Source organism: Hemitrygon akajei, chromosome 23 (assembly GCF_048418815.1).
Source record: "Hemitrygon akajei chromosome 23, sHemAka1.3, whole genome shotgun sequence".
In the NCBI taxonomy this organism is placed as follows: Eukaryota; Metazoa; Chordata; class Chondrichthyes; order Myliobatiformes; family Dasyatidae; genus Hemitrygon; species Hemitrygon akajei.
The window spans coordinates 16,844,747-16,859,243 of record NC_133146.1 but is presented as its reverse complement, the minus strand read 5'-3'; the positions used below and the strand labels follow the sequence as shown (position 1 = coordinate 16,859,243).

The 14,497-nt window shown below is 47.6% G+C and overlaps 1 protein-coding gene across 1 annotated transcript in view; it reads left to right on the top strand.

Moving 5' to 3' along the window:
* LOC140715196 (lysyl oxidase homolog 4-like) overlaps window positions 1-10,518 on the top strand; it is a 123,417-nt gene extending 112,899 nt beyond the window's left edge. Inside the window, exons 12-15 of the mRNA XM_073027042.1 lie at window positions 1,044-1,159; window positions 6,261-6,397; window positions 8,764-8,875; window positions 9,881-10,518. Coding sequence (XP_072883143.1) covers window positions 1,044-1,159; window positions 6,261-6,397; window positions 8,764-8,875; window positions 9,881-9,951 — 436 coding nt within the window. The 3' untranslated portion in view covers window positions 9,952-10,518. The remainder of the gene's footprint in view (window positions 1-1,043; window positions 1,160-6,260; window positions 6,398-8,763; window positions 8,876-9,880) is intronic.
* Window positions 10,519-14,497: the final 3,979 nt, after the last annotated feature.

Below are 14,497 nucleotides of genomic sequence, written 5' to 3'. Positions count from 1 at the left end.
TGGAGCTGGTGTTGAGGGACCAGGTGAGATTCTCCGCCGGGTGAACACCAAGAAATTTGGTGCTCTTAACAATCTCAACTGAGGAGCCATCGATGTTCAGCGGGGAGTTCCTTTTCATGTGTTTCATTTCACTGTACTTGTGTGCACAGCGATCTGTTTATAAACTAAAGCCTTTCCCTGCGTCTTGGTACATGTGATAGTAATAAACCGATAACCAAGATGAGAAATCGCTGAGCTTACGGTTGAAGCTGGAAAGACGCTCTGTGCCCAAGCAGAGGATGAGGTGCAATCTCCACAACGTTTTAGTTATGTTTATCTACTGGGGCAGCATGGTAGCGGAGCAGTTAGTGGAAAGCTACTGAAACACTAGCGACTCCTCAAGCTGCTGTCTGTGAGGAGTTTGTACGTTCTCCCTGTGACCATGTGGATTTCCTCCAAGTCATCCGGTTTCCTCCCACACTCCAAAGGCATGTAAGTTAGTAGATTGATTGGTCACATACTGTTACCATGCTAAACCGCTAAATAAATAACTGATAAAGTTCTGTTGCAGAACAAGTTAGGTCTTTGGAGCGTAGAAGGTTGAGGGGGGACTTGATAGAAGTATTTGAAATTATGAGGGGGATAGATAGAGTTGACATGGATATGCTTTTTCCATTGAGAGTAGGGGAGATTCGACAAGAGGACATGAGTTGAGAGTTAAGGGGCAAAAGTTTAGGGGTAACACGAGGAGGAACTTCTTTACTCAGAGTGGTAGCTGTGTGGAACGAGCTTCTGGTAGAAGTGGTAGGGGCAGGTTTGATATTGTCATTTAAAGTAAAATTGGATAGGTATACGGACAGGAAAGGAATGGAGGCTTATGGGCTGAGTGCAGGTCGGTGGGACTAGGTGAGAGTAAGTGTTCGGCACGGACTAGAAGGGCCAAGATGGCCTGTTTCCGTGCTGTAATTGTTATACGGTTATAACAAATCGTGGCTTTGAACAGGGCTGGTGAAACATTGTCTGACCTTGGAGCTCACTACTCGAATCTGTTCCTGTCCTTACAGACACTACCACAGCATGGAAGTCTTCACACACTACGACCTCCTCACCTTAAATGGCAGTAAGGTGGCCGAGGGGCACAAAGCAAGCTTCTGCCTAGAAGACTCGGATTGCGAAAGAGGTAAGTCAGGCGATGGTGCTTGAATCTTGTGCGGAGGGTGGGGGGGGGGGGGAGGTGAGGGGAAAATGGACAAAGGTCTTGTAATGAATCAATGGGAAGAATGAGTGGATTCAAAGGAGATGAGATTCTGTGTAACCTGAGGAACAGTAATACTGAATCACTATGTCTCCATTGCATGTGAGAAACGGAGGGAGGGAGGGAGAGAGGGAGAGGGAGGGAGAAGGAGAGGGAGAGGGAGAAAGGGAAAGAGAGAGAGAAAAAGAGAGAAAGAAAGAAAAAAGCTCCTGAGCTGGGTACATTGTTGAGGCATTTCTGAGGGCTGTTGGAAGTCAAGCCCATTGGTCAGTCTGGAGTCAGCAAACTGGTCTGGAGTTACCCAGACCATTGGTCAGTCTGGAGTCACCAGACCCATCTGGAGTTACCCAGACCATTGGTCAGTCTGGAGTTACCCAGACATTGGTCAGTCTGGAGTCACCAGACTGGTCTGGAGTTACTCAGATCATTGGACAGTCTGGAGTTACCCAGACATTGGTCAGTCTGGAGTTACCAGACCAGTCTGGAGTTACCCAGACATTGGTCAGACTGGAGTCAGCAGACCGGTCTGGAATTATCCAGCTAGCCTGGGTAAGGATGGCAGTTTTTCATTCCTGGAGAGCATCAAGATTTGATTCCCACTGCTGTTTGTAAGAGTTTATATGTTCTCCAGGTGCTCTGGTTTCCAAAGACATACGTGCTCGGGTTAGTGAGTCGTGGGCACTCTTTGTTGGCGCCGGACGCATGGCGACACTGGCAGGCTGCTCCCAGGATATCGTCGGACTGTATTGATCGTTGACACAAGCAGCATATTTCTCTCTGCGTTTTAATGTACATGTGACAAATGAAGCTTTTTCTAATATCTACAGTGGCAATCGGGTTCAGTTTCCGCCGCTGCCCTTTCACCCCGTGACCCCCAGTTGCTCTGGTTTTCTCCCACGTTCCAAAGATGTGCGGGTTAGGGTTAGGATTAGTGAGTGTGGGCACAGCATGGTGGCACTGGAAGTGTGGCGGGGCTTGTGGCATGTCCCCAGCACAGTACTTGCCAATTCGAATTGACAGGAGTGGCACGTTTCACTGTGTCTCGATGTACATGTGACAAATAGAGCTAATTGTTTAGACCACAATGGGGCAGGGGGCAGCACGTTCGTTCACGTTGTTGCTCTTCAGCTACGACCCCACCCCTCCGGTGCATCCCAAAGTCAGGGGGTGGTGGACTGTTGGCGAATCCTGGAGAGGGGCGGGAGGCAAAACTGTGTGGTTGTGGGGTTACAGAGAGGTAAGCTGTTGGGTTGTTCTGCTGGTTCCTGGCATGAGGCCAGCGGGTCAAACGGCCTCTTTCATGGCAGAAGGTAAGCACGTCAACACCAGTCCTTGTGTCTGCGTTGCACTGGTCCTCTCACCTCTCACACGAACCAGGCACAGGATGTCAGACTACAGAGTGCAAACTGTACATGGATATTATATATCTTTATGTAGGCCTCCGTTAGTCTCGATAGACCATGGATTTGCACCCTGGAAAGTTTCCAGGGCGCAAGCCTGGGCAAAGATTTTTTATGGAAGACCAGCAGTTGCCCAAGCTGCAAGTCTCCTCTCTCCATACCACCAATGTTGTCCAAGGGAAGGGCACTAGGACCCATACAGCTCGGCACCGGTGTTGTCGCAGAGCAATGTGTGGTTAAGTGCCTTGCTCGAGGACACACACACAGCCTCAGCCAAGGCTCGAACTAGTGACCTTCAGATCACTAGACAAACGCCTTAACCACTTGGCCACGCGCCAACATATATATCTTTAAATTCCTTGACTTCTCTAGTGCCTTTAACACCATCCAGCCCAAGATCTTAAGGCACAAACTAACGGAGATGGGAGTAGACTCTCACATGGTGGATTGGATAGTGGACTACTTGACAGATAGACCTCAGTATGTGCGGTTGGGAGACTGTAGGTCTGACACGGTGGTCAGCAGCACAGGAGCGCCGCAGGGAACCATACTCTCTCCGGTCCTGTTCACCCTGTACACATCAGACTTCCAATATAACTCGGAGTCCTGCCATGTGCAAAAGTTCGCTGATGACACGGCCATAGTGGGGTGTGTCAGGAATGGACAGGAGGAGGCGTATAGGAAACTGATACAGGACTTTGTGATATGGTGCAACTCAAACTACCTGCGTCTCAATATCACCAAGACCAAGGACATGGTGGTGGACTTTAGGAGATCTAGGCCTCATATGGAGCCAGTGATCATTAATGGAGAATGTGTGGAGCAGGTTAAGACCTACAAGTATCTGGGAGTACAGTTAGACGAGAAGCTAGACTGGACTGCCAACACAGATGCCTTGTGCAGGAAGGCACAGAGTTGACTGTACTTCCTAAGAAGGTTGGCGTCATTCAATGTCTGTAGTGAGATGCTGAAGATGTTCTATAGGTCAGTTGTGGAGAGCGCCCTCTTCTTTGTGGTGGTGTGTTGGGGAGGAAGCATTAAGAAGAGGGACGCCTCACGTCTTAATAAGCTGGTAAGGAAGGCGGGCTCTGTCGTGGGCAAAGTACTGGAGAGTTTAACATCGGTAGCTGAGCGAAGGGCGCTGAGTAGGCTACGGTCAATTATGGAAAACTCTGAACATCCTCTACATAGCACCATCCAGAGACAGAGAAGCAGTTTCAGCGACAGGTTACTATCGATGCAATGCTCCTCAGACAGGATGAAGAGGTCAATACTCCCCAATGCCATTAGGCTTTACAATTCTACCGCCAGGACTTAAGAACTTTTTAAAAGCTATTATTAATGCTTTTTGAGATAGTGATTTAGATGCATATCATATTTTTTTTTACTGAGTTAAGTATTGTATGTAATTAGTTTTGCTACAACAAGTGTATGGGACATTGGAAAAAAGTTGAATTTCCCCATGGGGATGAATAAAGTATCTATCTATCTATCTATCTATCTATCTATCTATCTAAATAAATAGATATATAGATACTTTATTGATCCGAAAGAAAATTATGGTATCACAGTAGCATTACAAGTGCACAGATATAAATATTAGAAGAGAAGCAAGAAAGAATAAAAAACAAGTTACCTCAAACAATCTAACAGGAGGGGGGTCGCCTCTTCCCCGGCTATTATTAAAAGATCACACATTATATCCTTGGATCAGAATAACACTGGAAAAAGCAGAGAGCCTGAAACCATGGCAACAGTGTCTTGAGGGGGATTGTGGTTTAGAGCAGATAGTGAATCCAGATGTGCTCTGCGAGGAGGGGTGGTTGGTTGGGGGAGTGGGGGAACCAATGACATTGGAGGGTCGAGGGGGCTCCCGGAGACATGGCCTCATAGTCACTTCCTGCTCAGACGCAGGAAACCAGGAGATGAATTGACCCTAATCCCAGAATGAGCCATTCCCGAAAGCAGCAAACTTTCCGGACAGCTCACGGAGTCCTCTTTCTGCCTCTAGGGATATTTCAATTCGGATGTTTTCAGCTCCTGTTTTATCTTTCAGCACGGAGCGGTCAATAGTGAAGTAATAAATCTTCTTGCGTAGGGAAGTGCTGCTCCTGAAGTGACTCTGCACATTGAGTGTGGAGTGGTCTAGTCTCACCACCCCCTCTCTCCCAGCCCCAACACATCTTCCAAACAGCTGGGCTAGTTTCACCATTGGAACTACACACAATAAGAACTGAGGTGCATAGAATTATGAGAGGCAAAAATAGACAGCCATGATCTTTTCCCCGGAGTAGAAATATCATATACTAGAAAGCATGCATTTAAGTCGAGAGGGGGAAAGTTTAAAGGAGACGAGCAGGACAGTTTTGTTTTACACAGTTGTGGGTACCTGGGGTGATAGTTGATACAGATACAATAGAGGCTGGAGGTTAGATACGTGAATTTACAGGGAATGAAGAGATACATGTTAAATACAGGCAGAAGGGATTTGTTTTACTTTGGCAATCATGATCAGCACAAAGATTGTGGGTCAAATGGCCTATTCCTGCATTGCGCTGTTCCCTCAGACAACAGGATGTTCAGAGCCAGGACGTCAATGTTAAGTTGGGGGGGGGGGGGGTGAAAGGCCGAGATAGAGTGGATGTGGAGAGGATGTTTCCATTAGTGGGAGAGTCCAGGACCAGAGGGCACAGACTCAGAAAAGCCTCAGAATGAGCCTTTAGAACAGTATGAGGAGGAAATTCATTACCCAGTAAGCAGTGAATCTGTGGAATTCATTGCTATAAATGGCTGTGGAGGCCAAGACAGTTAAAACGGATGTTGATAAGTCTTGATAAATAAGGATGCCAAAAGTTATGGCGAGGAGAAAGAGGGAAAATAAATCAGCCATGATTGATTACAGAGAGGACTTGATGGGCCAAATGGCCTAATTCTGTTCCTCTGTCTAATGGTCTTTATGGTCTAATGAGTTCCGTATTGGCCTGAACCTGCCCCGTAAGGGTTAACTCCTTCAGGACTGCCTCATCCCTCGAGAGACATTTGAACCTTCTGATGCAAGGGTAAGAGGAGGTCTCGATGATGTGAATGGGGTTGGGAATCATTGTGTGATCATTGTTAGTCAAAGTAACACAAAATGTGCAGGAACTCAGCAGGTCAGGCCGTGTCTATGAAGGTGAATGAACAGCCTGGGCTGAGACCCTTCATCAGGATTAGAAAGGAGGGGGGAGGAAGTCAGAATTAGAAGGTGGGAGGGGGGAGGAGGAGGAGTACCAGGTGGCAGGTGATGGGCGAGGGGTAGGTGGGTGGGGAGAGGGGGGATGAAGTGAGAAGTTGGGATGTGTAGATGGAAGAGAAAGGAATCTGGTAGGAGAGGAGAGTGGACCATGGGAGAAAGGGTAAGAAGAAACAACACCAGAGGGAGACGACTGTCAGGTGAGGAGAGGGGAAGGGTTAAAAGGGGAAGCAGAACGGGGAATGGAAAAGCCAGAAGAGGGAAGGAGAGAATTTTGGTAATTTTAGGGAGAGACATTACTCAGGGATTTGGAATACATTCCCACTGAAGCCTTCAACGTCAGCAGCTCAGCCTGGGCTAATCTTTCCCCGTCTCTCCCCCTCATTTCCCCCAGGTATTTACAAGGATTACGCATGCGCCAACTTTGGAGAGCAAGGTATCAGCGTGGGCTGCTGGGACCTCTACCGCCATGACATCGACTGCCAGTGGATCGATATCACCGACGTGAAACCGGGAAACTATGTCTTTCAGGTACAGAGAGCCAGCCAAGTCCAAGTTCACGATTACTGTCATCTGTCTGGACATATATACAACCAAGTGAAACAACGTTCCTCCGGATCACAGTGCACCCACACAACATGAATTACACACAGTAAATAAATCAAAATATTATACTATAAATAAGTTAATAAATATAATTCACAATTCATGTATTAAAACGCAGCACAAGTAAACAGTGAACAGCTTGCTGTCCTAGTGACGAGACCTCGATGGTGGCAGGGTATTCATTAGTCTCACATCCTGAGGGAAGAAGCTGTTACCCAGTCTCGCAGTCCTAGTTCTGATGTTCCAGTACCTCCTTCCTGAAGGCAGTGGGTTAAAGATACTGTGGGACAGCTGGTAAAGACTCTCAGCAGTAGTTTGGGCCTTTCATCTGCAGTGTTCCCAGTCATAAATAGGTGAGAGGAGACCTGGTGACTCTCTCGGTGGGTTTTGCTGTCCTCTGTAGGGTCTTGAGGTCTGACGCCTGGCGGCTTCTGTACCACACAACGATGCGGCCACACTCTCACTGCTCCTCTAGAAAGTCGTTAGAGTGGGGCGGGGAGCCTTCCGCACCTCACTGTCCTCAGAAAGTGTCGATGCTTGTGCTTTCCTGACTGTGAGGGTGTGGTGTGATTGCCCCAGCAACCCCCACATCTTTGGGATGTGTCAGACAGGCGGGGGCTGGAGCTGAAGGGTAGAGGCACTAATGACATGCCCCATCGTGGTCTACAAGATTAGCTTCACTTGGAAGTTCAAAGAACATTTATTATCAATATGTATAAATTATACAACCTTGAGATTCGTCTGCTTAGAGGCAGCCACGAAACAGGAAACATGAAAGAACCCAATTTATTCAAAAAAGACCAAGCAGAGAGAGAGAGAGAGAGAAAAAAACACGAATTGTGCAGATAGAAGTGAACAATAGCATTTGGAATGAAATGGAGTCCATAACCCGGACCCGGATCAGCCATGGGCATGGGCTTGGGCTCAGTTCACCACACGGTGAGGCAAATCCACGCAAAACTCGCAGATACGAAGCCTGGAACAGCCGGAGCAGTGTCACAACCTCAGCACTACTGATGGAGGATTGAACATCGTAGAACAACGAGCAGAGCTGGCCCGACCCTCGCCTCCAGTCCTGACACCCTCCCTTTTTCTCGGCCACATGCTCATTGAAAAGTCACTCCTGACTTGTGGCCAGGAGGTGGTGTGAAGATTCTGTCGTGGTGAGTGGCGGCGGATTACTTAGCACGGGATATCTAGCCTCTCACGTGCTTTTGTAGCTGGGGGTTTGGGAGTCCCCCTCTAATATTGTCGGCTGATAGTGAAACTTCATGCCATTTTAAACATTTCCTCCACCAGGCAGTTAATCTGATCAACCATTCTAATTAGATCTCCCCACCCCTTCTATCTACCACCCCGTCACTGCGCTGTACTGTAAAGACTTTAAACTACTTTTTATACGTTAATATAACTTATAACATATAAAATTCCTAGTACATGTAAATGTACAGTACTGTGTTAAAGTCCTAGACACACATAGGTAGTTAGGGTGCCTGAGACTTTTGCACAGAACTGTTTTGTCAACACGGAGCAGAGAGCAAGTTTGTAAATCTGGCGGGAGCGAAGAGTGTTGGGAATGGTGAGAGTGAAGCACTGCGGGAGGAGTGTGGGGCAAAGAAGGAGTGCCGGGGTGGGTGGCACGGGCGCAGACACGCCCAGCCCTGACACACCAGGCAAGGTCATTTGATTCCAAACAATCGGTTTATTGATCCTTACGGGAGGTATCTCTGGAGCTTCCCCTACTCTCCCCTTTCCCTTCCCCTGTTCCCAACCACGATTCCCCTATACCTGCTCTCAGTCCACAATACAGACCCACATCACAATCAGGTTTATCATCACTCACATATGTCACATAATTTGGTATTTTTACAGTAGCAGCAGTAAAGGGCAATACATAAAATTACTATAGTACTGTGCAAAAGTCTTGAGTACATTAGCGTGTGTGTGTGTGAGTGTGTGTGTGTGTGTGTGTGTGTGAGTGTGTGTGTGTGTGTGAGTGTGAGTGTGTGTGTGTGTGTGTGTGTGTGAGTGTGTGTGTGAGTGTGTGTGTGTGAGTGTGTGTGTGTGTGAGTGTGTGTGAGTGTGTGTGTGAGTGTGTGTGTGTGAGTGTGAGTGTGAGTGTGTGTGTGTGTGTGTGAGTGTGTGTGTGTGTGTGAGTATGTGTGTGTGTGTTTGAGTGTGTAAGGTATATGGCAAATAAAACAGAAGTAAGTCATGATGACTTTAAGGTTGGAAGGTGGGTTTCTCTCTTGCTGGCGATGGACGTTGTTGGCACTCTCCTCTTTCCTTAGGTCCACATCAACCCCAACTATGAGGTGGCAGAGTCTGATTTCTCCAACAACCTGATGAAATGCCGGTGTAGGTACGATGGCTTCCGAATCTGGGTGTACGGATGTCACACAGGTATGGAGCCCGACCGGGGGCAGCCAGTGGGAAAAACCAGGGTAGAAATGGCTAAATCAAAGGGGTGTAACGTTAAGGTGTTTGCAGGAAAGTCTAGGGGGGATGTGAGGTAGTTGTTTTATATACAGGGAATGGTAAGCGTGTGGAATGCGCTGCCAGGGGTGATGGTGGAGGCAGATACATTAATGAGACTCTTAGTTAGGCACATAGATGAAAGAAAATAGAGGACTATGTGGGAAGGGAGGGTTAAAATGTTGGAACAACATTGTGAGTTGAAGGTCTATACTGTGCTGTACTGTCTAAAAGAAATACCTTATGTCACGACGAGGCCACGCTCAGAATGGAGGAACAACACTTTAAATTCCATCTGGGTAGCCTCCAACCTGATGGCATGAACATAGATTCTGCGAACTTCTGGTAATGCCCCCCCCTCCCCTTCACTGTTCCCCATCACCTCCCTCGGGTACGCCTCCTCCCTTTAGTTTCTTCCAAGGCCTTCTGCCCTCTCCTATCAGACACCCCCTTCTCTCACCCTGTATCTCTTTCGCCAATCATCTTCCCAGCTCGTTACTTCACCCTGACCCCCGTCCCGGTTTCAACCATCACCTTGTGTTCCTCCCTCCTTCTCCCCACCTTTTAAATCTACTCATCTTTTTTTTCTCTCCAGCCCTGGCGAAGGGTCTCGGCCTGAAACATTGACTGTACTCTTTTCCACAGATGCTGCCTGGCCTGCTGAGTCCCTCCAGCATTTTGTGTGTGTAGCTTGTGAGTTAATTGGCTAATGTAAATTGCCCTAAATAGAGGGGTGTGCCACAATCTAGAAAGACTCGATGTTAAAATGGGAATAGTGTAAATAGGTGGTTGATGGTAGACATGGATTTGATGGGCTGAATGGCCTATTTCCCTGCTGTATCTTTCTCTGACTCAATGATCCAGGCTTGCTGTCGTTATTTTGCGAAGTAGTGCTTCCTGACATGACTTTAATGCCTCTGTTTTTTGCCCCAGGTGATGCCTTCAGTGCTGCTATAGAGGATCAGTTTGAACACCAGGCTGCCTTGTCCAACAGCATTTCCTAACCGGAGGGGCGTCACTTTGCGATACCGCACAATACCTCTGACCTTCCGGCCTCGTTGCCCCGCTTTCCACCTGCACGCCCGTGGAGGATGGCGGAGGTAGCGGGGCCGATGGCAGTGGACATACAATCCATTTGTGCATTTGGAACCTGGGGTCACGTCCAGCTGACGGGATTCTTCATCGAGTGGGGTGGGGGGGGGGGGCTGAAGCCCAGACTTTGACCACTGAATCTAAAGTGAGCAAAATCCAGTGCCTCGATTGATCAGCTCCGCAAATGATCCCTTCTCTGAATCAGCGTTACTGTATCCTCTCCCGCACCCAGTACCCGTAATGCTCCTCGCTTTAAGCAACTGCCTGTATTTTGCCCACCCTGGTGCTAATTTAACCCCTGACCCACTCCGTGTTTGTGGTTTCTTTTTCTTATTTTAAAAAATTTGTCCAAAGTGGCCGTAATAACCTCACTGCCTGCACATTGAATTATTTGAGAATATTTTTTAAAAAAGATCTATAAATATATATGTATATAAATATAAAATATTAAAGGGAATGTGTGTGGTGTTCAATTGTAATCCTTGTTCGACAAGAGCTTCATTAGTGCATTCCTTCATAGTTCATTGCTGCCTAGTGAATTCTCTACCTCATGGGACCTTTCGAAAGTTGCCCCATATCACTCGAACAGAGGATGTGGGGTTTCCACGCGTACAGCACTGATCACTCATACTGGTGCCGAGTGCGTAGACATCAAAAATAAACCGCGGCCCCCGAAATAAACACTCACACAGCAGTAGACACTCAGCAGGGCAGCAGTATCTTCATATTGAACCAACAACCATAGTGTGTAGGTTTAAAGTGAGAGGGGAAAGATTTCAAAGGGACCTAGAAATATCTCCTTCATGCGGAGGGTACAGTAAGGTACCACTGATGTGGTCAAGGCAGATGCAATCATGACCATCATATATGCCATAGAACATAGAACAATACAGCACAGTACAGGCCCTTCAGCCCACAATGTTGTGCCGACCCTTAAACCCTGCCTCCCATATAACCCCCCACCTTAAATTCCTCCATATACCTGTCTAGTAGTCTCTTAAATTTCACTAGTGTATCTGCCTCCACCACTGACTCAGGCAGTGCATTCCACACACCAACCACTCTCTGAGTGAAAAACCTTCCTCTAATATCCCCCTTGAACTTCCCTCCCCTTACCTTAAAGCCATGTCCTCTTGTATTGAGCAGTGGTGCCCTGGGGAAGAGACGCTGGCTGTCCACTCTATCTATTCCTCTTAATATCTTGTATACCTCTATCATGACTCCTCTCATCCTCCTTCTCTCCAAAGAGTAAAGCCCTAGCTCCCTTAATCTCTGATCATAATGCATACTCTCTAAACCAGGCAGCATCCTGGTAAATCTCCTCTGTACCCTTTCCAATGCTTCCACATCCTTCCTATAGTGAGGTGACCAGAACTGGACACAGTACTCCAAGTGTGGCCTAACCAGAGTTTTATAGAGCTGCATCATTACATTGCGTCTCTTAAACTCTATCCCTCGACTTATGAAAGCTAACACCCCATAAGCTTTCTTAAGATGTCTTATGATGTGGGGATCATAGTCTATGACCACAATTGTTCTTGGCAATTTTTTCTACAGAAGCGGTTTGCCATTGCTTTCTTCTGGGTAGTGTCTTTACAAGATGGGTGACCCCAGTCATTATCAATACTCTTCAGAGATTCTCTGCCTGGTCGCACAACCAGGACTTCCGATATGCACCAGCTGCTCGTGCAACCATCCGTGACCTGCTCCCATGGGTTCACGTGATCCTGATCGGGGGCTAAGCCGGTGCTGCACCTTGCCCAAGGGTGACCTGCAGGCCAGCCGAGGGAAGGAGCACCTTACACCTCTTTGGTAGAGATGTATCTCCACCACGCCATTCAACAGGTACAATAATGACATTTTATAGCGATTTGGACAGGTACATGGATAGGAAAGATTCGGAGGGATATGGGGCAGACATAACCAAATGAGACTACCTTAGTCAGCATGGGTGAGTTGGGCCAAAGTACCTGTTTCCATGATGTATGATTCTGTGACTAACAACCAGCATTTCAGAACCTCTTTCCATTGGTATTGCCTGAGGTTTTATCCACATGTTCTAGTTTTGTTATGTATGGAACCTCCGTCTTTTCCCCAGGGTTGGGGCATCAAGAACTAGAGCGCCTTAAGATGGAGGGGAAAGATTTAAAGGAAACCTGAGGGACAACTTTTTTATACAAACAGTGATGTGGATGCGGAATGAATGTCAGAGGAAGAAGTTGAGCCGAGTACAATAACAACTTTGTCAAACGTATATCAGAACGTCGAAACCTACAGTGAAATGCGTCACTTACATCAATGACTAAAAATAGGGGGGGCGGTCTGCAACTGTTGTCGTGCTTCTGATGCCAGGGTAGCGTGGGCACAACTTACTAACGCTAACCCGTACGTCTCTGGAATGTGGGGGGAATCGTTCCAGACAGTGTGGCGGTTATTGAGTCCCGATCTTACAGCCGGTGGTGTAAAGTGTTACTTTAACTACTACACTACCATGCCACACACGTGGGCGTAGCTTGGACAGGGTCAGCATGAGTGAGTTGGACCCAAGTGCTGCGTGAATAAAGTCACGGGAGAAAAGTACTGGTAGGTATGAAGCAGCTTCTTTATTTGACAAAACAAGGTACAGCAGGCATCATACAGAGATGCTTTCAGTCGCAAGGTCTGGCTGGCCCAACGTGGGGCTCAATGTTTTATGTGCTGAGCATCAAAGGACAATTCCATATTTACAATGTATCCACAATGCTTTCTTTGAAACTACACACAAACTTCACCTCCCCCGATTCGCACCCACACCACAGATACACAAATGAATTTTAATCAGCATTGTCTGGTCTGCGATTCACGGCTTTTGGGGACCCATTGTTCAGAGCTGCATTCCAAGTAAAATCCACAATATGTACTCAGACGCGAAGACTGGTGGATAAAGTCATTGGCTAAGTATAAATGTGCTAAACCCAACATTGCTTCAACACCAAGGGCCGGGTTCCATAGGGTGAGACTCTAATGTTGAACTCTCCTGCAAGAGGGTTGGAATTCACAAGATAAAAGCTGTACTGCTCACTGGTGAGACCACACTTGGAGTGATGCAAAAGATATTGTTCCTCTTATCAAAGGATCAAACGGGGGGGGGGGGGGTTGATATATTTGAATTGGGGACGAATTACTGTGTTATTTAGAGCAGAGAAATAGGGACTTTGGCCCAACTCATCCAGTTGAAGCAAAATGCTCCGTCCAAGCTGGACACACTCCTGGCAGGAAGGGGTTGATGTGCAGTATATAAGAGAATATTGAACAGGGCTATGTAGGTACAGACCATTCGGCCCACAATGTCTTTACTTGTCCAAACTAAACATCTCAGCCTGAACATTGTATTTTTATTTTATTCAGAGATACAGCTCAGTAATAGGCCCTTCTGACCCAAAGAGCCTATGCTGCCCAGTTTACCGACTAATCTGTCTGTCTTCGGACTGCGTGGGGAAACTGGAGCCCCTTGGGGGAACCCACGGAGTCACGGAGAGAACATACCTTACAGGCAGTGATGGGATTTGTACCCGGGTTACCAGCGTTGTAATAGTGTTACACTAACCACTTCACTACGGTGCTGCAGTTGGTTGTCATCCCTCGATTCCCCTGTTCCCCCCCGAAGATCTGGAGAAGGAAGGGTGATGTTATTGCAGTGGGTAAGGTTCTGAGGGGACACTGACGGACCATAAGACCATGGGACATCGTCACAGAGCGGACGTTTTCCCCGAGGTGTGGCGACGCTTACACCCGGGCTTGTGGGGGGAGAGTCTCAGTCTCAGGTTGCTCATTTCGGATGAACATGAAGAGGAATTTCTTCTCTCTGAGGGAAGTGAATCTTTGAAACACGGTAAACACAAGAGATTCTACTGATGCTGGAAATCCAGAGCAAAGCTCACAAACCCAGCAGGTCAGGCGGCGTCTAAGGAGGGGAATAAACAGTTAACATGTCTGCAAAGCTCCTCCACCAGGACACTGTTGGTATTGTCCTTCAACCTGTCTTAGCTACGTAATCAGCTCCTTGGGGATTAGTGTTCAACATTACACCACACCAAGCCCAGGTTTAAATGTTTGTCTGGCCAGCTAATAGATTCAGATGTGAACACTGGGGTCATCGTGACACATTCCAAGAGTATTCCAGTAACGAGGGCCAGCATCCAACTGTAGCTGGCACAGGGCCAGCACATTCCGGGACAGCCCAGTGTCTCCGGACAATACTCCATGTGTCCCTGTTGAAACTGCTGGCATGCGTTATTTCCAAACTGGGCGGTTCTCCAGGGGAAGGAGGGCACAGAGGACAGATTGGATGCCAAGCGACCAGTCTGAGGGGGAACGTTGGAGAAGCAAGGGACGCAGTAGCACAGCGTTAGGCGAAATGTTTTACAGTGCCTCAGGCTGGGCTTCAGTTCCCACAACCGTCTGTCAGGAGTGTGCACG